Source organism: Anopheles darlingi, chromosome X, assembly GCF_943734745.1.
Source record: "Anopheles darlingi chromosome X, idAnoDarlMG_H_01, whole genome shotgun sequence".
Classification (NCBI taxonomy): Eukaryota; Metazoa; Arthropoda; class Insecta; order Diptera; family Culicidae; genus Anopheles; species Anopheles darlingi.
Genome location: NC_064873.1, coordinates 7512053 through 7536370, shown reverse-complemented (window position 1 = coordinate 7536370; position 24318 = coordinate 7512053). Strand labels below are relative to the sequence as shown.

The 24318-nt window shown below is 45.9% G+C and overlaps 2 protein-coding genes across 7 annotated transcripts in view; one reads left to right on the top strand and one right to left on the bottom strand.

Moving 5' to 3' along the window:
• Positions 1-871, top strand: part of LOC125953734 (aminopeptidase N-like) — a 6147-nt gene extending 5276 nt beyond the window's left edge. For all 3 annotated transcript variants that reach the window (XM_049683493.1, XM_049683510.1, XM_049683501.1), the window contains 2 exons: positions 1-231; positions 378-871. The exon at positions 1-231 is cut by the window's left edge and continues 2348 nt beyond it. In XM_049683493.1, the coding sequence (XP_049539450.1) occupies positions 1-231; positions 378-714 (568 nt within the window). In that variant the 3' untranslated portion in view covers positions 715-871. The remainder of the gene's footprint in view (positions 232-377) is intronic.
• Positions 872-1310: 439 nt separating this feature from the next.
• On the bottom strand, positions 1311-9130 carry LOC125953712 (uncharacterized). Of its 4 annotated transcripts, none has more exons than XM_049683456.1 (7): positions 9031-9130; positions 7945-8841; positions 7662-7877; positions 7212-7562; positions 6179-7125; positions 5515-6076; positions 1311-5439 (listed from the first exon to the last, which is right to left on the bottom strand). In XM_049683456.1, the coding sequence occupies exons 4-7, from the start codon at positions 7230-7232 to the stop codon at positions 3799-3801; spliced, it is 3171 nt and encodes a 1056-aa protein (XP_049539413.1). In that variant the 5' UTR covers positions 7233-7562; positions 7662-7877; positions 7945-8841; positions 9031-9130; the 3' UTR covers positions 1311-3798. The 4 variants fall into 4 exon arrangements, with proteins under 4 accessions (XP_049539413.1, XP_049539421.1, XP_049539437.1 ...); XM_049683464.1 differs by having other exon boundaries at positions 7945-8819; positions 9031-9107; XM_049683480.1 differs by lacking the exon at positions 9031-9130 and having other exon boundaries at positions 5515-6073; positions 7945-8920.
• Between the last annotated feature and the right edge of the window lie 15188 nt (positions 9131-24318).

Sequence of the window (24318 nt, the reverse complement as noted above, 5' to 3'; positions counted from 1 at the left end):
GCGCTACCTGCGCAGCAACGTCGGCTCGGAGAAGATCATGATTATCAGTGCGCTGGCATGTACGCGCGAGGTCTGGCTGGTCGAGCGCTTCCTGCACTGGTCGCTTAACGGCACGTCCGGTGTGCGCAAGCAGGACACCACCATCCTGTTCAGCGGTGTCGCACAGAACGACGTTGGCTTCCATCTCGCCAAGAACTTCTTCATCGAGCGGATCGACGACATCCACAGCTAGTAAGTAGTGACCTTCTATACCCTCGATTTTCCCTCTCTCATTTTCTCTCTCTCTCTCTCTCTCTCTCTCTCTCTCTCTCTCTCTCTCTCTCTCTCTGTTTCCTGTCTAACACACCAACACTTCACCTTCATTTCATCCTGGACAGTCTTAGCCCGGACACGTCGCGCCTCTCGCGGTACGTGAAGCCACTGGCCGAGCAGATGGCGTCGCAGAAGGAGATGCAGGAGCTGCGGGCACTGATTGACGAGCGTGCCGGTCTGTTCGAGAAGGCGACACAGGGCGTCAAGCAGGCGCTTGAGCGCGTCGAGGTTAACGCGCGCTGGAAACGGCTCAACTACGCTCAAATGATGCGCTTCCTACCGCTGCTCAACCAACGCCGCTCTGCCCTCCCCGATGTACTGCAGCTGATCGACGACGACGACGACGACGACGTGGTGCAGGGCAACGTCCCGACGGCTAGGCCAGCCACCAGCGCACCCTAGCGGGTGTACTTAAACCGCTGACGCGCTTCATTGCATGTGTCCACCCTTTCGCGGCCGCTGTAGCGAATCTGGGGCCATTTCCTTGTGCCACCCATTACATTGTTAGACATGTTACACAGCGATCGATGCAAGACGTGATGGAATAAAATTGATTATGTTCCACTCTCACGCCGCCTTACACAATTATTACTTATTTGCTAAGACAGTTCGGCCAAATCATTATCATTAGCATACTCGGATTAATCCAGCAGGAACCTGCATGCTGTGGAGGTGTTGGGAAGATATTGTAAAGAGAGTGCTAAGTCATCGTTATTAAGAACCCGAAGGGGCTAACCTAGGAAAAGAGCATGACTATGACTGGTGCACCTTAAGCGGGACTTGGCGAGGCATGTCAAACATGATTTTTATCTATAAATTATTGAATCCGCAACTCTTCTACTACCCCGGCACAAAGGGCGAGTGGTATGCTGTTCTTCGATGCTAAGCTCTTTGACCTGCAACAGTCGCAGTAAGTGCAAGTTGTATGCGTGCAGGTCCAACCAACATTGCCGTGAGCAATAAACACGATTCGAAAACGGTTAGCCGCTACTGCGATATCTGCTCCAATCAAATAATATAGCATAACGTTTCAACAAAAAGAAGTTCTTAAAAGTACTGTGAATTGTAAGGGTGTAGAACACATACACACGGTAGCTCGGAGACGTACTATAGATAGTTTGTTTTTGTTTTTATTTCTGTCCACCCATTCGCTTCGCACAGAGCACCCTCTTTCCAATGCCCTGACCGTGCCAGTAGGGGCCAGCCCCAACTCCACACTACCGGTTCCGGTTTCCGTTTGTCGACCTGTTTTTTAAACCTTTTTTATTTTGCTTTTGGTGAGTTGCATGTGCATGAACGACGCGGAACGGACAAACTCTTTGCGATCTGGAGACAGTGTCTGCGGTTGGCTGGCAGGCTGATTCTGTCCCTATGCTCTGGAGGTGCACAGAGGGACACGCGTACGCGACACGATACGTCTATTGCGGTGCGAACACAACTCGTCTCTCGCACTACATCTACAGTGTCTTGTTCAAATAACTTACTCTGAGCAGCGGGCCCTTTTCCTTTGCACAACGCAACCTAGCATTCATTAAGTTGATTTAACATTCTGTCCGTTTTTCCTAAGACATTAGATGCAACTAAGACTCTCCTTCGTTATCCTTACCATCACTAAACATACCAACAACAGATTACTCTCTCTCTCTCTCTCTCTCTCTCTCTCTCTCTCTCTCTTCTTTTTCGTTTTCTCTCTCTCTCTCTCTCTCTCTCTCTCTCTCTCTCTCTCGCTCACACACACACACACACACTCAAACGCGTGAATGCATAATTTTTTGCTCATTTGAGAGTGCTTCTTGCGCTTCCTTTTATTGGGCAAGCGGCATAATTTGCTGCTGAGTGGTTTGCGCACTGCTCGCCTCCTTAAATACTCTTGCTATCGACCGACCATGTGTGGTCCGTTTGAAAAGGTAATCTCTAAGCGAGATAAGCTTTCCACTTGACGTTGCGGGCGCGCTTATTTACATAACTGCTATACTAGGAGTACTATATAATCCATCACATTGGTAGCGGTGAAATTATGACTGTTAATTTTGGTTATCCTAGATCAGTAGATGATACTTAATTTTAAACAAATGAAGTTAGGGATAGGGTAGGAGAGCGGAGAATTGAAGGGAAGATAAAGGAAACGAAACTATATAACAAAACAATTCATTAGGTGTGCATCGGTGAAACGTTTGGGTTGCAAAGACAAGCACTTCGGCAATATCGCTGTGGTGTGTTACCATCGAAAGCTAGTGTTTTTAATTCGCCCAAAGGTTGTATGTTTCTGTCCATATAAAGGTTGCTACCTTTGGAACACTTTTGTATCCATTAATCAATCATCATCCTTAAGAATAAAATCTGAAGTATAATATAAGTATGGAACATAATCAGCAGAAGAAATGGAACAAGCCAAATCCATTCAAATGTATCTGAATGTATGACGACTCAACCGCCAGTTGCATAATGATATGCGTACCACGATTGCAGACGTGAACATGAAATGAAATTTATAACGAAACCAAATGAAAACGCGACTAAAGCACAATCTCTCAAAACCGTAACGCTACGATTAAGCAATATCGCATTGTGCAATTACTATACAATCACCGAGCGTTTCCTCGTGCACACCTAACTCCGAATGCCATTCAAGCTGGTTAATTGGGCGATCTGATTCTTCGCTTACCAGTGAACCTATGCGCACGAGCGCGGCTCTTAGCCTTCTTCGGGATTCTTCCCATCTCGGCGCTCCTAGCCTGACCACAGACTACCATGCTAGACTCCCAACGTCCTCCAGCCAGAGAAAATCATTCGAGCTTTTTGGCAATCATTCACATCCTCTTCCTTTATCTATTTGCCTATGAAAGCACCTGAAAAATTTGCCGATGATGATACATTCCGCTGCTTGGCTTCGGCTATGCATACAAATTCGACTGTAGACAGGCTTGTTACCATCTACCTAATGCTCCAATGCTATTTTCTAGCTTTTACATATCGGATCTTGCCTACTTGCAATTATGAATACTTGTTTCGCCCTCTTGCTTATACCGCTTTTAGCCATCATACCTATAAGCAGATACATATATGTTACAACGATTATAGTTTTTGCGCTTTCACACGATCTACAATACTGCTAAAGCGAAGAGTTTCAATCACGGAAGCGCTAGAATGCCTCCATCTAACATGGCCATGACATACAGAATACTGATCTGCCTGCGCCTGGAAGGTCAGCTGCGCGTCCTGTCGTAGATTACTCCCTACGCTACCTCCTATGTTCATCCTAATCGACAGGCCTACGAAGGATCACTTTTCATTAAATACTAATCGGCTCATCCGGGAAGAAGAGCTAAAAGGAAACGCTGAAGGATTGGAGAAGAAGCGAGCGATTGGTAGGGAAAGAGAGGAGGGAAGGGAGAGAAAAAGGAAATGCTGATATCAATCACTCTTGTGTCTATGTATTTATGTGCGTGCGGTCACACGCATTTGTATATTCCGCTGTGTATGTCTCTACTGTGTGACGACCGAGGAGTTTGGACCATCGGATAGGACAGTCGGAGGCGATCCTGACGAGGCCGGATGATTGGAGCTGATGGTGGAGGCTAACATGGTTCCACTGCTGCCTGCCGACGAACTGGGGGCCTGGCCCGCGTACGCTTTAATTGTTGCCCCCGACGTCACGTTTGATTGAGAGGTGGCGAGTTGAGGTGACGTTGCGGCCGATTGCACATCAAATCGTGCGTAGAACAGCAGGTACGGCGTTATCACATGCCGCCGCCGAGGTGACAGCATATCCTCGAACTCGGCCTGTGTCATCACCTTGATTTTATCATCATCACACATAAACCACTTCATCTGCAATTGCTGATACTGCTGCTGAGTAGCATAGTCCAGTCCTGAACCAACGCTGTCGTTGTTGCCATTGTTGCTGGTGCTGCTGGTATTGGTGTTACTAGTGGTATGCCCTATACTACCCGAATGAGTGGTGTTGGAGTTGAGAGCAAACGATGACAGTAATAAACCGTTAGGCAGCGCGCTGACACCGACATCGCCATTGGTGCATTCGGGGAGCACGTGGTTATGGTTGATGGCGAGATGAGCATTCGGGTGGATGGTGGTAACCGGAGCGACGGCACGGCCGCCGTTCGTTCGTGGTGCATTGGAAGAGCTGCACCCGTTGTTAGTAGTGCCACTCGAGCCATCCAGTAATATTGATGCCGTGGGTACGGCTGGTGTTGCCCCCGGACCTAATACGCTGCCTGTGGCAGCAAGCGATCGACTGGTACCCTTGACACAGACTCCACAGCAGCTGTAACTCGGACAAAGTACACTGGTAAACGAACTACCCCTTTCCTGGAGAGAACTTCCCGTTCCATTTTCCGCTAGCGCACAAGTAACAGACGATCCCTCACTTGCCGCTCCAATTTTTCCGTCGCTGGCATCGGTGCACCCCTGTCCGGCACCGGCTGCTGAGACTGTCGCCATGCCGTTGTTGCTACCGTTCAACTGTGGTGCGTCCACACCGTTGGTGGGCGAAAAGCGACTGATCACATTGTACTTTAGTTTCTTGCTCATATCACCCGCACTTGAGAGCTTCTTACCGCCGAATAGCTTCTTTAGCTGTCCGGAGGTGCTCTTCTCGCTGGTTCGCTCGAATCCCTTACCACCACCAACAGTACCACCAGTGCTGCCCAACTGCTGCTGCTGCTGCTGCTGCTGCTGGTGTTGCGCACCATCGGTTAACCCGTGACCTGCACCGTCTAGTGAGGATGCCACCAGGCAGCGGCGCTGCCGCTCCCGACCGCAATTGAAATACTGGTGCGGTAGTTCGAGCGAGCAGGTGTAGGCTATATAGTGGCCGACGGAGAGTCGGGCCCCAACATGCGTAATCACGCTGTACAACCGGTAGACGTGTCGCTTGTCCGCCTCCGGCTTCCCGAGGCAATCGCGACAGAAGCACTGCAGCACGAAAGGTGTCGGGATGTAGCTGTTGATCTTCTCCATGTCGCCGTTGAAGCGCTTTAGCTGTACGATTAGCAACCGGGGCAATATTTCGAACGAGATCGATCGGCAGGCCTCCGTGTAGCCGCTGCACGTCTCGCACCGGTACTTGTTGTCGCCCCGGAAGTATTCTTCCGTTATACACGCGTCCTATGGCCGGATACGATACAAAACGAGAACCACGAGAGTTAGATGGCAGTTTGAGGTGTGAACACAAAAGCCTACCTGATAGAATTGTTGCGCATTCTTGGCGACATCGTTAATTTCGCTGGCCGCAATCGGGATAGCAATGTCGATCATCGTTTCCTTCTGCTCAGTAACCGTTTCGCACGAGAGGCACCGTGTCCGGGACACCGTGACTCCCTCAAAGTCTTCTCGGAAGAAGTTCAACCCCAACTTGAGAATACGATCCTGTGCCTGTGTACGTTCGTCCAGCGAAACGCCCGATGACCGTTGACCAGTGCTGGCCAGTGCTTCACCGGTAGTATCGAACGATGCACAGCAGTCGCCAGCAATACCCGCTGGTGTGCTATCCGCCTGGGTCGGCACCGTCGATGAGACCACCTTCGTCAGCGACAGTGACGGTGTGCGTACACCCTTCAGCTTGCAGGCCGCTGCTTTGGCGCTCTTGACCGACTCTTTACGCCGGCGGAAGATGTAGCGTGGATTGAATGGGGTGTTGCTGAACTTTGATTCGCTGACTGGCTGGCTAGCCGGGGAAATCTGGTTTTTAGAGTCCAGTCCGTCAACCAAAACAGTGGTTGATGCACCAGCGACAAGCGTACTACTAAAAACGACAAGCAAACAATCGTTACACATACTCAAACTAGTAGCAGCCATGCTTTTAGGAGGGGCAAGGGGGGAGCTTCATGGAAAGGTTGTTCCTTACCTGCTTCGTAACAAGTCCGGATTGGCCAGTAGGTTCCGGTTGAGTGTTTGGCACGCTTCGCGTACACTGTCGAGGATGCACATAAGAAATTCATGCGCATCCTGCTGCTGGTTGCCCTCGAACGTGGTACTTACGCTCTGTACCGCTTGCAATACGCTCCCGGCGTGGAACGGCTCAATCATTCCCGTCGCTTCGTTGTGTGTGAGACTGTGAAACAGATCGTGCAGCGTTTCGCACACCACCTGGCTGCTGCTTTTGGCCGCTCCACCGACCGACTGTTGTTGCTGCTGGCCACATCCTCCGTCGCCTTCGTTGTTGTTGTTGCTGATCAAGCCAACTGACGCCGTATTCGTGCTGGCTGCTGGACCAAGATAGAGATCGTTTCCACCATTGGTGTGGTTGTTGGCCTCACCACTACTGTTACTGCCACTGACAGCGAGCGCTATAGTCGAAGAGCCACCGCTGCCACTGTTGGCGGTGCCGGATGTATTGCTCGCACCGAGCGACGCCAGATCCTTGCTGCTCCAGCTACGCCCATTAGCCACGTGAAGGCCAGGAATGTTACGACCAAGTGAGGAGGATTTTGGTTTGTGTTGTGCAGTCTGCTGTTGCTGGGCAGGTGTCGCGTGAGACGTTAGTGAGTCTAGCGAGAAAACGGACTGCTCAAGTGACCGCCGCGGTACCGCCAGGTTACAGAACTCGATGAGATGATGCAGATTATGGGTGAAATTAGGAGCCAACCGGAGCGTGTACAACACCGAGTTCATGTAGCATGAGTTGCCGATGTTGCAAAGCGTCGCGAGTGAGCTTCCCTTGCTGACTTTGGCCGCTACCGCCTTGCTCAACACTTTGGCACCGCCAGTGCTGCTACTGCTGCTGCTCTCACAGCCATTCCGGAATCCGGTCAATTCACCGTTCGGCGTGCCACTGATGGTGATTGCGGTCGCCTAATGCATGCACCAAATAATGCGTTATAGATGATTGGAAATCATTTATGGGTACGTGTGCAACTAAACATCGTGTGCTTGCTTACCGTTTGAAAATGATGAGCCATTGCGGTGCTATTGCTTCGCGGTATTGTGCTACAGGATCTCACGTTGCACTATCGCCCTGCCTAAAACGTTAACCTAATTCGATTGCGCGTTGCAAGGGTTGGTGGTTGAATCTCTGATCGGTTAGCAACCGCTGCTACTCGTGACGTGGCGCAATCGAGCGATCCAATGTATTGCACCTCAATGTCGGAATGATCACCCGGATGGTCACCCGGATAGCTTTCACCATTTATGGTAGCCGCCAACTGCATTAGCGAAGTACATTATCGATTATAGTATTGAATCGCTTAAATGCACCTTAAACTCGTTCTAAGGAGCTCTAACTGGAGCAGCTGCTGGTATCAGGACCAAATATGAAATACAAGACAGACAGAATAGATAAATTAGAACTGAGTCTACCTGCAACAAGCATCGGCGTTGGTTAACCTTACCTTTATCTCTTTAAGGTAGCAGGAGAGAAAGAAAGAGGGAGAGATAGATAGAACTATGCAGAGATCAGCATAGAGAATCGAATCAGTCCCTGTCGTTACTCCAGCCTCCTGGTAGGCAGCATTGTAACGGAAACACTAGGCGGCAGAGCTCTCACTGCTGGCGCATCTGATGGTCTACCCCTCGATTTTTTAGCAAGCATCGCCGGTATTTCCCTGCTACTCGCGAGAGAATGAGGATTTGTCACAAATGTGCAGGACGGACAGGGTTTTTTGGTCGTGCTACCTGGATAGAACGGTCGCAGGCTGATGGTGTTGCGTTAAAATGCTGCTGACAGCAACCTGCATCTGCCAACCGTTGACTGTAAGACTGGCGCTAGTTGCTAGAAGTACGCTGATTGCTGGCCCTTTTTCGGACACCCTTGTGTTGAGAGTGGTGATCGGTACTGGCTGATTGGTAGGGCAGCAGCGAGACAAGTTTGTCGTTAACTTGCCCCTGGTACGGAATGATCCACCTAAGGTTTGGACGCAGCAACGGACCCGCAACGCAGTGTGTGTTGATACACATGCACACGCACAGACACATACACACTCAGCGCACACGCACTCACACACCACGTATGCACCGTATGTGTCGTCGCCCGGAATTGCCCAAATTTGAGAAAACGTCAACTCCTACTCGTTCCACTATCGTCGACAACGTCAGCCAGGGCAGGGGGTAGATGTAAGATACTGAGATGCGTTATTCGTAGAACCGAAATTATGATTTCAGCGATACCGCACGCGCTCACGCACAAATATATGTACGTACACACTATGACTGCCGCAGCAGACGTCGTCGTTTCATGTTTTCCACGGAAAACGACACTGTTTAAGGGTAGCCGCCGTTGGTCTGGGCTGGGAGGGAAAATGGCGGAGTAACGATTATACCGTTGTTTGGCAGGGGCGGTCCGTCCGTTCAGTAGAAAGCTCTCGGCTTCAGGATCCCGTGCCTTAGGCAGTAGTATTGCATAGCACAGCCCAAAAGAGTCTTCACTTCACATGGAGCATATCGCAGTTTTTTACGAACTTCCGCCATCACGTTGAAACGGGTTTAATAGGCCGCGATGGTGGGTTCCACAGGACATTTTCAAGGCGCAACAATTATCCCACCGAGAAATCCTAAAACGCGACACGCGATACCCTTTCCCAGGTGTGAGTAGCGAAGCAGCAAGAGAAAGATAAATAGAAAGAGAAAGAAAAAGACAGCCCGAGAAAGAGAAAGAGAGAGAGAGAGAGAGAGAGAGAGAGAGAGAGAGAGAGAGAGAGAGCGTTTCACTTGTTATTGTTGCACTTAGTAAATTCAATTTTATTATTGCTTGCTGCTACTTACCAATCATTCCGGGTTTTTGTAATAGTCGTTCCTTCTCCTACCGGGACCGACTATGGATTTCACGGAATATATGTCCGTTTTTCACCTCTTTTGCACGACCAACACAGGAACGGTGTGGATTCACACACACGGTAAAACCCACTATTGTCACCCCCTCTCACGGAGCACTCAAAAAATCACTCATTTGGTGGTAGGGTGGAATCGCTAGCTAACTTCGAAGAATCGTGTGATCGGGTAAATGCAACTATTTGTCGCGTTGAGTTGTGTTTAGGCTTGTGATTACGCGCTAATATTGTAATAGAGCATAATATTGTAGGCCCAATACATGCAATGTTATCTTATAACTGTATGTAGAATGATTTACAAAACAGTAATAGACTGGTAAATGACTGAAATAGGCTCCCAACTGACGATAAATAACTGAGAGATCGAAGAAATCGTTAATTACCAATTAATTAGGGAAGAGGGAAGGGGTGGAAAAGCTACATTTCACCAGTAAAACAGTGATTTTTTCGGATGCGTTACCCGATCACGGATTTCTTTGACGTTAGCGATTCAACCTGCCACCAAATGAGTGATTTTTTGGCTTTTCTGTGAAATTGGAGATTCGGATAACTTGTTTTTCGGCAAAACGGAAGAATAGCCCCCGTGAACTTTTTATCGTTTTTTTCGGGCGAAAGTTCATTTTAATTATCGCCGACTTTTCAACCCACCTTTGTATACGTTCCTAAAACGATAAAATTCAACATGACAGAAAGAGATGTAGCTAGAAAAGAAAGAGAAAGGGCTCACTTATCGATCAGCTGTTTCGTCCCAAACGTACTAAATGTATGAACGACATAGCGCATGCCTAAACCACTGGAGTGAGAGAGATAATCATATTACGCTCTGCCGTTCTTTCACAGCATGGTCGCTTTGTTGGTAAACAAAGCATGCGCAACGATGATCATGTGGAGCGTTTCTCATGGAATTAATTGTAATAATTTCAACTCTATTCATTGTATTCCGACAAAATGGAAAAGCGATGGGAGCATGCGCTTAAGCTGGAACACTGCGTCCAACCAGCAGCTGCTAGCTCCGCTTTACTCGATGCTGAAGCGCAACACCGTTCTACAAGAGCTTTGGTTGACGGTGGTGGAAAACTTTAAAACCAAAATTAGGATATTTAGAAGGACGGGGAGGGACTGGAAAACACTTCTGAAATGATAAACAAAAGTCTATTGCATAAAATGCCTCCTCATCCCTCTGCTAATACCTTGATTTATGTTTTGTAGTCTTAATCCCGTGAACAAAACAACACTCACGTGATAGCAGGTGTTAATAGTGGGTTTTTTCCAAAAGAATCATAATTTACACGTCGTGTATGTTGCTGCGTGCCCGTTGGATTTGAATTTGAGTTTTCAAAAATCTTCGCCCCTACTTTAAATTCGCCTGTGGTGAGCTATTGTTGTGCCGTTCTTTCAAAGTTTGGTCTTTCTCTTTCTGGCGCATTTGGTAGGTTGACTTTTTAGTAGAGTTGCCAACATATAGCGGCGAAATCCCACAATGACAGTTAAGCGAGAAGTTCACGGGGGCTATTCTTCCGTTTTACCTGTTTTTCAAGTCACTCAATTTGGTTGGCTGGGCATGCGAAGACCATCAAATTTATATGAACATGACAACACGAACGCTGTCAGTTAGACATTTTGTATCTCCCTCCCCTCTCTCTCTCTCTCTCTCTCTCTCTCTCTCTCTAGTATAAAAGAGATTTCCTCAAAATGTTGGCCCTGTGAAAAAGAAAAGTATGAAAAATCACCCGAGGCTGATTTCACAACTGAAGCCGGCTGGAGTACGATGTTCGCTCACACTTTTTTAATTTTGCTACCGTTATGCCTGTGTTTTACTAAAAATCTTTTTCAAGCGGACACGGGGGGAGGGGGGGCGTTCTTTGCAATAGACTTTTGGGTGTAAACATTTAAAAAAAATCCCTCCTCCCCTTCCTCTAATACCTTAATATGCTTATAGTGGATTTCCCCCTCCATTTGGTCTTAATCTTCGGATATTGGTAAAAGTGTTAACATGCAGACGCCCCTGTACATAGATGGATAATTGATGTTCCTTTTTATTTCTCTCCATTTGTCCATTTCGCTACACAATATTTAATGTTCTTTTTCATTGCAATTTCAACGATGCAAAACTATGACACTTATGTTCACACGGCGGTCACCATCATGCGTCGAGCTAAGGTTTCAGTTTTTACGGGTTTTCCTCATATGTTTTCGTTTTGCTTACACACCTGCAATGCTCCCCTGTTTACCACAATTCCTACTGCTGCACACTAGTAGACAGCCTGCCTTGTATTCTTTTTGCTTTTGTTGGTCTCACCAGCGTTGTTTTTCTTCTCATCAAACCATTTAATGCACAAATACGACGTGACTGCATACGAATGCGGAGACATTGGCTCGCTTTCTTCTCGATTTTCTTCATGTACAGTAGATGATTTGATGATAAGCCGCATACGGCAAGCAGTGCAAAAAAAATCGGGACTTAAAAAAATACATTTGAAAATCGAAATGGTAAATTTTAACATAAATGAATCGCAGCGTTACTAAATTTACATTGTTATCGTCTACCATGGTTTCGTGTGAAAACAGGCGGGTATAATTATATAAATATTTGCCTTATGTTCGCAAAGTTGGAAAACATCAAATCAAGAACCCCTTACGCAAACAAAAGGCCTATGAACATAGTATGATTTTTTCTTTTTAAATTGTTTCAATAGTAATCACAGATTAAGATTTCGTCACACATATTCGTCCATATCTTTGGACGCATTTTACGTCTCCATTTTCCTCTGTTCTGCTTTTACCCCCATCTCTGCTCTGGTCTTCATGGTTTACTTATTTCTATACCTCCTTACTTCTCGGCTATTTTACTTGATTTTCCTTGCATTTAAGACGGTGCAATAAACGCTTCTTTCAGTACCGGTTTCCCTTTACCTAACTCACACCCCACAAAATCCTGTCTCGTGCGGCCCTGCTCCGCTGCAGCCTAATTGTTGATATACACATTTTCCTTCTTCGCATTTCACTGTTTGCTGTTCCGTTACTTTGCACGTCATCCTACTAATAAACCCTACCACTAGAATAGCTATTGTTTTATTTTCATTAATAACTATTATGCTTTTTATTATCGTTTTATTTTTTATTTTATATTATTATCGCTCGTACTCTCATGGCTACAACAATCGTGATTCGTGAACGCTATTATCCCAGGTGAGTTTCTTCTTTCCGAGTCCTCAGCGTGGTTCCGCTCCTTCTTTCAACTCTGAACGCTGTGGTTTCAAATCATCATTATCATTTATATGTAAAATATCTTTGACAACGAACATAAAAAAGAGCATACCTCAGGCAAAAATTAATTTTTAACTCTACTCAGAAGACTGAATCCTCAGCATGGCCATGTATAAAAGTTTTTTTGCATTTTTATGCAGCCAAATTACCACAATAAACGAAATAGTTCCATTTAGCTATTAGATTTACAAGAATCAATCCAGAAGATGCACGCAATTGAGAAAAACACCTCATAGGTTTCGGTTATCGATTGTTCGATTGTTGTTTTAAATGACAAAAAAGATGAACATTTCAATGTCTATATTCGCCCAACATTTCATTTGTCAGCGTTAGTGAAAATAGTAATAAATCAATTGGGATTAGATCATATGTACAGCATATGTATCTCCAAGTAATGCAACTTATAGTAGAAGTGATAGCAGTGAAGTGAAAGTGAATCACATAGTTAAAGTGATAGCACACACGTCTCGGTTGCTGGCAGTTTGACCCACAGAAGTGGGCGGTCAGAGGATTCCGAAAGTGGAAAAGTGTAGTAATGGGTCGCCGCTGGACTGCAATGAAACAAGGGATCTAATTGATCAGGAGGCGATGAATGAATAGGAGATTGAGTGCGATATTGCAGATGTCAGTGAATAGAGTATGCTAAGATAATGCAATACTACGCTGTGGCGAACGCGACGAATAATTATACACAAAAAATTTAAACTAGATAAGTAAAGTTCCCAAATAGTTTCAAAAGCAGAAAAATCTGAAACGATGTAATATACGCTCGCTCAAAAGGGACATGTAAACACGTTCAAGATAAAGGAACCACCAAGATCCTTCGAGGACGCGATAAACAGAACGCTAAAAGGCAAACATATTCATGTTCGCGTAGGTCGATCGAGCCAGCAGCAGCCATACGCTTAACGCAAAGACATAGCGCACGCGTTTATGACAGGAAGAAACTCCAAAGCGAGGGCTTGAAGAGAGTCATAAAACCCACAAGGCTCGTTAGGGAACATACGGCGCGATAAAGACACGATCGAGAGACAAAGACAAATGGTAGGTTTGAGCGAGACGAATGATCAAAAAACGCGCCCGAAATCCTGTATAAAAGCCCAAGAAATTGTAAAATAAAACACTCTAAATTTTGATTTCAGAAGGAAAAGACCGTGCTCTGTTCTTTCCAGAACTATCCGAAAATCTTTCAGGTTCCTAGCCGCAATCCTTACCGTCCGGGAACAATTCCATCGGAGACCGATTGCCTTCTCACTGAGTTTGCATCACTTCGCCCGAATTGTTCAAGGATCTTTGGATCATTCCTTTGCGCAATCCATCGTCAGGCTCTGGGTCACCCCTCCTGACGGTCTGAAAGCGCACGAAGTGATCCACCGGGTAAGAAGGGAGAATTGCCTCACCGCGACCTACACGATCAGGCTCTAGGTTGTCCTTCTTGATCGTCTGGGAAAGCGCAGGGAAATTCACCCAAGGCAATCACGTCGTTTCCGGAAGGAACGATCCTCCACTGTCAGGCTCTGGGTTGTCCCTCCTGACATCTTCGAGGATAGAACCTAAAGGTTGCATCGTGAGAGAGGGCCATTAGGGTCAACGGTGACACGCGGGATCACCAGTGACTTTCCGGCTTCGCACGGAAGGTTACATTAACGCTGGTGTCGGTAGGCACGTACCTCGCCAGAATTTTACACTACGCGGTTGTAAATTTGGGATTATTTGCAGCAAATGACAAAAATGTTCGATTATATAAAAATGTTAGATATAATTGGTCTAAGACTCTCCGATGTAGCGCAAGCCTACACACGGATAGAGCAAGCGCAGAATTGACAGCAGCCGAGCATCAGCGGGAATTTCACCCTGCCGGTTGCCGCCCTTTTAACCGAAGATTGTCAACGGCTAATTAATGTACTAAATACAAATATAATATACAAAAATAAGATGAACATTTCAATGCCTATATTCGCCCAACATTACAATTATCATTTGTCAGCGTTAGTCGACGTTTGACGCCTATTCTCCTAGTGCCGGATTGCTTTTGCTTTCATCAAAAATGCTCATGTTTGGTGTCGTGTTTTAGCATTTTCTCTGATAATGACCATGCACGAAATTAATAGTCACGTGGAAGTGAATCAGAATCAGAGGTAGAAGAGGGGCGGTTAACGATGATGACGAGGATGAAGAGGAGGAGGAAGAGGAAGAAGGAATTAAAAGAAACACAGAAGTGGGCGGTCAGATTCCGAAAGTGGAAAAGTGTAGTAATGGGTCGCCGCTGGACTGCAATGAAACAAGGGATCTAATTGATCAGGAGGCGATGAATGAATAGGAGATTGAGTGCGATATTGCAGATGTCAGTGAATAGAGTATGCTAAGATAATGCAATACTACGCTGTGGCGAACGCGACGAATAATTATACACAAAAAATTTAAACTAGATAAGTAAAGTTCCCAAATAGTTTCAAAAGCAGAAAAATCTGAAACGATGCAACCTATCCTAAGTAAATAGAAACATCAGGCTCAGGACATAAATAAGAACACCGCCGCGCGACCAGCGATGTAATATACGCTCGCTCAAAAGGGACATGTAAACACGTTCAAGATAAAGGAACCACCAAGATCCTTCGAGGACGCGATAAACAGAACGCTAAAAGGCAAACATATTCATGTTCGCGTAGGTCGATCGAGCCAGCAGCAGCCATACGCTTAACGCAAAGACATAGCGCACGCGTTTATGACAGGAAGAAACTCCAAAGCGAGGGCTTGAAGAGAGTCATAAAACCCACAAGGCTCGTTAGGGAACATACGGCGCGATAAAGACACGATCGAGAGACAAAGACAAATGGTAGGTTTGAGCGAGACGAATGATCAAAAAACGCGCCCGAAATCCTGTATAAAAGCCCAAGAAATTGTAAAATAAAACACTCTAAATTTTGATTTCAGAAGGAAAAGACCGTGCTCTGTTCTTTCCAGAACTATCCGAAAATCTTTCAGGTTCCTAGCCGCAATCCTTACCGTCCGGGAACAATTCCATCGGAGACCGATTGCCTTCTCACTGAGTTTGCATCACTTCGCCCGAATTGTTCAAGGATCTTTGGATCATTCCTTTGTGCAATCCATCGTCAGGCTCTGGGTCACCCCTCCTGACGGTCTGAAAGCGCACGAAGTGATCCACCGGGTAAGAAGGGAGAATTGCCTCACCGCGACCTACACGATCAGGCTCTAGGTTGTCCTTCTTGATCGTCTGGGAAAGCGCAGGGAAATTCACCCAAGGCAATCACGTCGTTTCCGGAAGGAACGATCCTCCACTGTCAGGCTCTGGGTTGTCCCTCCTGACATCTTCGAGGATAGAACCTAAAGGTTGCATCGTGAGAGAGGGCCATTAGGGTCAACGGTGACACGCGGGATCACCAGTGACTTTCCGGCTTCGCACGGAAGGTTACATTAACGCTGGTGTCGGTAGGCACGTACCTCGCCAGAATTTTACACTACGCGGTTGTAAATTTGGGATTATTTGCAGCAAATGACAAAAATGTTCGATTATATAAAAATGTTAGATATAATTGGTCTAAGACTCTCCGATGTAGCGCAAGCCTACACACGGATAGAGCAAGCGCAGAATTGACAGCAGCCGAGCATCAGCGGGAATTTCACCCTGCCGGTTGCCGCCCTTTTAACCGAAGATTGTCAACGGCTAATTAATGTACTAAATACAAATATAATATACAAAAATAAGATGAACATTTCAATGCCTATATTCGCCCAACATTACAATTATCATTTGTCAGCGTTAGTCGACGTTTGACGCCTATTCTCCTAGTGCCGGATTGCTTTTGCTTTCATCAAAAATGCTCATGTTTGGTGTCGTGTTTTAGCATTTTCTCTGATAATGACCATGCACGAAATTAATAGTCACGTGGAAGTGAATCAGAATCAGAGGTAGAAGAGGGGCGGTTAACGATGATGACGAGGATGAAGAGGAGGAGGAAGAGGAAGAAGGAATTAAAAGAAACACAGAAGTGGGCGGTCAGATTCCGAAAGTGGAAAAGTGTAGTAATGGGTCGCCGCTGGACTGCAATGAAACAAGGGATCTAATTGATCAGGAGGCGATGAATGAATAGGAGATTGAGTGCGATATTGCAGATGTCAGTGAATAGAGTATGCTAAGATAATGCAATACTACGCTGTGGCGAACGCGACGAATAATTATACACAAAAAATTTAAACTAGATAAGTAAAGTTCCCAAATAGTTTCAAAAGCAGAAAAATCTGAAACGATGCAACCTATCCTAAGTAAATAGAAACATCAGGCTCAGGACATAAATAAGAACACCGCCGCGCGACCAGCGATGTAATATACGCTCGCTCAAAAGGGACATGTAAACACGTTCAAGATAAAGGAACCACCAAGATCCTTCGAGGACGCGATAAACAGAACGCTAAAAGGCAAACATATTCATGTTCGCGTAGGTCGATCGAGCCAGCAGCAGCCATACGCTTAACGCAAAGACATAGCGCACGCGTTTATGACAGGAAGAAACTCCAAAGCGAGGGCTTGAAGAGAGTCATAAAACCCACAAGGCTCGTTAGGGAACATACGGCGCGATAAAGACACGATCGAGAGACAAAGACAAATGGTAGGTTTGAGCGAGACGAATGATCAAAAAACGCGCCCGAAATCCTGTATAAAAGCCCAAGAAATTGTAAAATAAAACACTCTAAATTTTGATTTCAGAAGGAAAAGACCGTGCTCTGTTCTTTCCAGAACTATCCGAAAATCTTTCAGGTTCCTAGCCGCAATCCTTACCGTCCGGGAACAATTCCATCGGAGACCGATTGCCTTCTCACTGAGTTTGCATCACTTCGCCCGAATTGTTCAAGGATCTTTGGATCATTCCTTTGCGCAATCCATCGTCAGGCTCTGGGTCACCCCTCCTGACGGTCTGAAAGCGCACGAAGTGATCCACCGGGTAAGGAGGGAGAATTGCCTCACCGCGACCTACACGATCAGGCTCTAGGTTGTCCTTCTTGATCGTCTGGGAAAGCGCAGGGAAATTCACCCAAGGCAATCACGTCGTTTCCGGAAGGAACGATCCTCCACTGTCAGGCTCTGGGTTGTCCCTCCTGACATCTTCGAGGATAGAACCTAAAGGTTGCATCGTGAGAGAGGGCCATTAGGGTCAACGGTGACACGCGGGATCACCAGTGACTTTCCGGCTTCGCACGGAAGGTTACATTAACGCTGGTGTCGGTAGGCACGTACCTCGCCAGAATTTTACACTACGCGGTTGTAAATTTGGGATTATTTGCAGCAAATGACAAAAATGTTCGATTATATAAAAATGTTAGATATAATTGGTCTAAGACTCTCCGATGTAGCGCAAGCCTACACACGGATAGAGCAAGCGCAGAATTGACAGCAGCCGAGCATCAGCGGGAATTTCACCCTGCCGGTTGCCGCCCTTTTAACCGAAGATTGTCAACGGCTAATTAATGTACTAAATACAAATATAATATACAAAAATAAGATGAACATTTCAATGCCTATATTCGCCCAACATTACAATTATCATTTGTCAGCGTTAGTCGACGTTTGACGCCTATTCTCCTAGTGCCGGATTGCTTTTGCTTTCATCAAAAATGCTCATGTTTGGTGTCGTGTTTTAGCATTTTCTCTGATAATGACCATGCACGAAATTAATAGTCACGTGGAAGTGAATCAGAATCAGAGGTAGAAGAGGGGCGGTTAACGATGATGACGAGGATGAAGAGGAGGAGGAAGAGGAAGAAGGAATTAAAAGAAACACAGAAGTGGGCGGTCAGATTCCGAAAGTGGAAAAGTGTAGTAATGGGTCGCCGCTGGACTGCAATGAAACAAGGGATCTAATTGATCAGGAGGCGATGAATGAATAGGAGATTGAGTGCGATATTGCAGATGTCAGTGAATAGAGTATGCTAAGATAATGCAATACTACGCTGTGGCGAACGCGACGAATAATTATACACAAAAAATTTAAACTAGATAAGTAAAGTTCCCAAATAGTTTCAAAAGCAGAAAAATCTGAAACGATGCAACCTATCCTAAGTAAATAGAAACATCAGGCTCGGGACATAAATAAGAACACCGCCGCGCGACCAGCGATGTAATATACGCTCGCTCAAAAGGGACATGTAAACACGTTCAAGATAAAGGAACCACCAAGATCCTTCGAGGACGCGATAAACAGAACGCTAAAAGGCAAACATATTCATGTTCGCGTAGGTCGATCGAGCCAGCAGCAGCCATACGCTTAACGCAAAGACATAGCGCACGCGTTTATGACAGGAAGAAACTCCAAAGCGAGGGCTTGAAGAGAGTCATAAAACCCACAAGGCTCGTTAGGGAACATACGGCGCGATAAAGACACGATCGAGAGACAAAGACAAATGGTAGGTTTGAGCGAGACGAATGATCAAAAAACGCGCCCGAAATCCTGTATAAAAGCCCAAGAAATTGTAAAATAAAACACTCTAAATTTTGATTTCAGAAGGAAAAGACCGTGCTCTGTTCTTTCCAGAACTATCCGAAAATCTTTCAGGTTCCTAGCCGCAATCCTTACCGTCCGGGAACAATTCCATCGGAGACCGATTGCCTTCTCACTGAGTTTGCATCACTTCGCCCGAATTGTTCAAGGATCTTTGGATCATTCCTTTGCGCAATCCATCGTCAGGCTCTGGGTCACCCCTCCTGACGGTCTGAAAGCGCACGAAGTGATCCACCGGGTAAGGAGGGAGAATTGCCTCACCGCGACCTACACGATCAGGCTCTAGGTTGTCCTTCTTGATCGTCTGGGAAAGCGCAGGGAAATTCACCCAAGGCAATCACGTCGTTTCCGGAAGGAACGATCCTCCACTGTCAGGCTCTGGGTTGTCCCTCCTGACATCTTCGAGGATAGAACCTAAAGGTTGCATCGTGAGAGAGGGCCATTAGGGTCAACGGTGACACGCGGGATCACCAGTGACTTTCCGGCTTCGCACGGAAGGTTACATTAACGCTGGTGTCGGTAGGCACGTACCTCGCCAGAATTTTACACTACGCGGTTGTAAATTTGGGATTATTTGCAGCAAATGACAAAAATGTTCGATTATATAAAAATGTTAGATATAATTGGTCTAAGACTCTCCGATGTAGCGCAAGCCTACACACGGATAGAGCAAGCGCAGAATTGACAGCAGCCGAGCATCAGCGGGAATTTCACCCTGCCGGTTGCCGCCCTTTTAACCGAAGATTGTCAACGGCTAATTAATGTACTAAATACAAATATAATATACAAAAATAAGATGAACATTTCAATGCCTATATTCGCCCAACATTACAATTATCATTTGTCAGCGTTAGTCGACGTTTGACGCCTATTCTCCTAGTGCCGGATTGCTTTTGCTTTCATCAAAAATGCTCATGTTTGGTGTCGTGTTTTAGCATTTTCTCTGATAATGACCATGCACGAAATTAATAGTCACGTGGAAGTGAATCAGAATCAGAGGTAGAAGAGGGGCGGTTAACGATGATGACGAGGATGAAGAGGAGGAGGAAGAGGAAGAAGGAATTAAAAGAAACACAGAAGTGGGCGGTCAGATTCCGAAAGTGGAAAAGTGTAGTAATGGGTCGCCGCTGGACTGCAATGAAACAAGGGATCTAATTGATCAGGAGGCGATGAATGAATAGGAGATTGAGTGCGATATTGCAGATGTCAGTGAATAGAGTATGCTAAGATAATGCAATACTACGCTGTGGCGAACGCGACGAATAATTATACACAAAAAATTTAAACTAGATAAGTAAAGTTCCCAAATAGTTTCAAAAGCAGAAAAATCTGAAACGATGCAACCTATCCTAAGTAAATAGAAACATCAGGCTCGGGACATAAATAAGAACACCGCCGCGCGACCAGCGATGTAATATACGCTCGCTCAAAAGGGACATGTAAACACGTTCAAGATAAAGGAACCACCAAGATCCTTCGAGGACGCGATAAACAGAACGCTAAAAGGCAAACATATTCATGTTCGCGTAGGTCGATCGAGCCAGCAGCAGCCATACGCTTAACGCAAAGACATAGCGCACGCGTTTATGACAGGAAGAAACTCCAAAGCGAGGGCTTGAAGAGAGTCATAAAACCCACAAGGCTCGTTAGGGAACATACGGCGCGATAAAGACACGATCGAGAGACAAAGACAAATGGTAGGTTTGAGCGAGACGAATGATCAAAAAACGCGCCCGAAATCCTGTATAAAAGCCCAAGAAATTGTAAAATAAAACACTCTAAATTTTGATTTCAGAAGGAAAAGACCGTGCTCTGTTCTTTCCAGAACTATCCGAAAATCTTTCAGGTTCCTAGCCGCAATCCTTACCGTCCGGGAACAATTCCATCGGAGACCGATTGCCTTCTCACTGAGTTTGCATCACTTCGCCCGAATTGTTCAAGGATCTTTGGATCATTCCTTTGCGCAATCCATCGTCAGGCTCTGGGTCACCCCTCCTGACGGTCTGAAAGCGCACGAAGTGATCCACCGGGTAAGAAGGGAGAATTGCCTCACCGCGACCTACACGATCAGGCTCTAGGTTGTCCTTCTTGATCGTCTGGGAAAGCGCAGGGAAATTCACCCAAGGCAATCACGTCGTTTCCGGAAGGAACGATCCTCCACTGTCAGGCTCTGGGTTGTCCCTCCTGACATCTTCGAGGATAGAACCTAAAGGTTGCATCGTGAGAGAGGGCCATTAGGGTCAACGGTGACACGCGGGATCACCAGTGACTTTCCGGCTTCGCACGGAAGGTTACATTAACGCTGGTGTCGGTAGGCACGTACCTCGCCAGAATTTTACACTACGCGGTTGTAAATTTGGGATTATTTGCAGCAAATGACAAAAATGTTCGATTATATAAAAATGTTAGATATAATTGGTCTAAGACTCTCCGATGTAGCGCAAGCCTACACACGGATAGAGCAAGCGCAGAATTGACAGCAGCCGAGCATCAGCGGGAATTTCACCCTGCCGGTTGCCGCCCTTTTAACCGAAGATTGTCAACGGCTAATTAATGTACTAAATACAAATATAATATACAAAAATAAGATGAACATTTCAATGCCTATATTCGCCCAACATTACAATTATCATTTGTCAGCGTTAGTCGACGTTTGACGCCTATTCTCCTAGTGCCGGATTGCTTTTGCTTTCATCAAAAATGCTCATGTTTGGTGTCGTGTTTTAGCATTTTCTCTGATAATGACCATGCACGAAATTAATAGTCACGTGGAAGTGAATCAGAATCAGAGGTAGAAGAGGGGCGGTTAACGATGATGACGAGGATGAAGAGGAGGAGGAAGAGGAAGAAGGAATTAAAAGAAACACAGAAGTGGGCGGTCAGATTCCGAAAGTGGAAAAGTGTAGTAATGGGTCGCCGCTGGACTGCAATGAAACAAGGGATCTAATTGATCAGGAGGCGATGAATGAATAGGAGATTGAGTGCGATATTGCAGATGTCAGTGAATAGAGTATGCTAAGATAATGCAATACTACGCTGTGGCGAACGCGACGAATAATTATACACAAAAAATTTAAACTAGATAAGTAAAGTTCCCAAATAGTTTCAAAAGCAGAAAAATCTGAAACGATGCAACCTATCCTAAGTAAATAGAAACATCAGGCTCAGGACATAAATAAGAACACCGCCGCGCGACCAGCGATGTAATATACGCTCGCTCAAAAGGGACATGTAAACACGTTCAAGATAAAGGAACCACCAAGATCCTTCGAGGACGCGATAAACAGAACGCTAAAAGGCAAACATATTCATGTTCGCGTAGGTCGATCGAGCCAGCAGCAGCCATACGCTTAACGCAAAGACATAGCGCACGCGTTTATGACAGGAAGAAACTCCAAAGCGAGGGCTTGAAGAGAGTCATAAAACCCACAAGGCTCGTTAGGGAACATACGGCGCGATAAAGACACGATCGAGAGACAAAGACAAATGGTAGGTTTGAGCGAGACGAATGATCAAAAAACGCGCCCGAAATCCTGTATAAAAGCCCAAGAAATTGTAAAATAAAACACTCTAAATTTTGATTTCAGAAGGAAAAGACCGTGCTCTGTTCTTTCCAGAACTATCCGAAAATCTTTCAGGTTCCTAGCCGCAATCCTTACCGTCCGGGAACAATTCCATCGGAGACCGATTGCCTTCTCACTGAGTTTGCATCACTTCGCCCGAATTGTTCAAGGATCTTTGGATCATTCCTTTGTGCAATCCATCGTCAGGCTCTGGGTCACCCCTCCTGACGGTCTGAAAGCGCACGAAGTGATCCACCGGGTAAGAAGGGAGAATTGCCTCACCGCGACCTACACGATCAGGCTCTAGGTTGTCCTTCTTGATCGTCTGGGAAAGCGCAGGGAAATTCACCCAAGGCAATCACGTCGTTTCCGGAAGGAACGATCCTCCACTGTCAGGCTCTGGGTTGTCCCTCCTGACATCTTCGAGGATAGAACCTAAAGGTTGCATCGTGAGAGAGGGCCATTAGGGTCAACGGTGACACGCGGGATCACCAGTGACTTTCCGGCTTCGCACGGAAGGTTACATTAACGCTGGTGTCGGTAGGCACGTACCTCGCCAGAATTTTACACTACGCGGTTGTAAATTTGGGATTATTTGCAGCAAATGACAAAAATGTTCGATTATATAAAAATGTTAGATATAATTGGTCTAAGACTCTCCGATGTAGCGCAAGCCTACACACGGATAGAGCAAGCGCAGAATTGACAGCAGCCGAGCATCAGCGGGAATTTCACCCTGCCGGTTGCCGCCCTTTTAACCGAAGATTGTCAACGGCTAATTAATGTACTAAATACAAATATAATATACAAAAATAAGATGAACATTTCAATGCCTATATTCGCCCAACATTACAATTATCATTTGTCAGCGTTAGTCGACGTTTGACGCCTATTCTCCTAGTGCCGGATTGCTTTTGCTTTCATCAAAAATGCTCATGTTTGGTGTCGTGTTTTAGCATTTTCTCTGATAATGACCATGCACGAAATTAATAGTCACGTGGAAGTGAATCAGAATCAGAGGTAGAAGAGGGGCGGTTAACGATGATGACGAGGATGAAGAGGAGGAGGAAGAGGAAGAAGGAATTAAAAGAAACACAGAAGTGGGCGGTCAGATTCCGAAAGTGGAAAAGTGTAGTAATGGGTCGCCGCTGGACTGCAATGAAACAAGGGATCTAATTGATCAGGAGGCGATGAATGAATAGGAGATTGAGTGCGATATTGCAGATGTCAGTGAATAGAGTATGCTAAGATAATGCAATACTACGCTGTGGCGAACGCGACGAATAATTATACACAAAAAATTTAAACTAGATAAGTAAAGTTCCCAAATAGTTTCAAAAGCAGAAAAATCTGAAACGATGCAACCTATCCTAAGTAAATAGAAACATCAGGCTCAGGACATAAATAAGAACACCGCCGCGCGACCAGCGATGTAATATACGCTCGCTCAAAAGGGACATGTAAACACGTTCAAGATAAAGGAACCACCAAGATCCTTCGAGGACGCGATAAACAGAACGCTAAAAGGCAAACATATTCATGTTCGCGTAGGTCGATCGAGCCAGCAGCAGCCATACGCTTAACGCAAAGACATAGCGCACGCGTTTATGACAGGAAGAAACTCCAAAGCGAGGGCTTGAAGAGAGTCATAAAACCCACAAGGCTCGTTAGGGAACATACGGCGCGATAAAGACACGATCGAGAGACAAAGACAAATGGTAGGTTTGAGCGAGACGAATGATCAAAAAACGCGCCCGAAATCCTGTATAAAAGCCCAAGAAATTGTAAAATAAAACACTCTAAATTTTGATTTCAGAAGGAAAAGACCGTGCTCTGTTCTTTCCAGAACTATCCGAAAATCTTTCAGGTTCCTAGCCG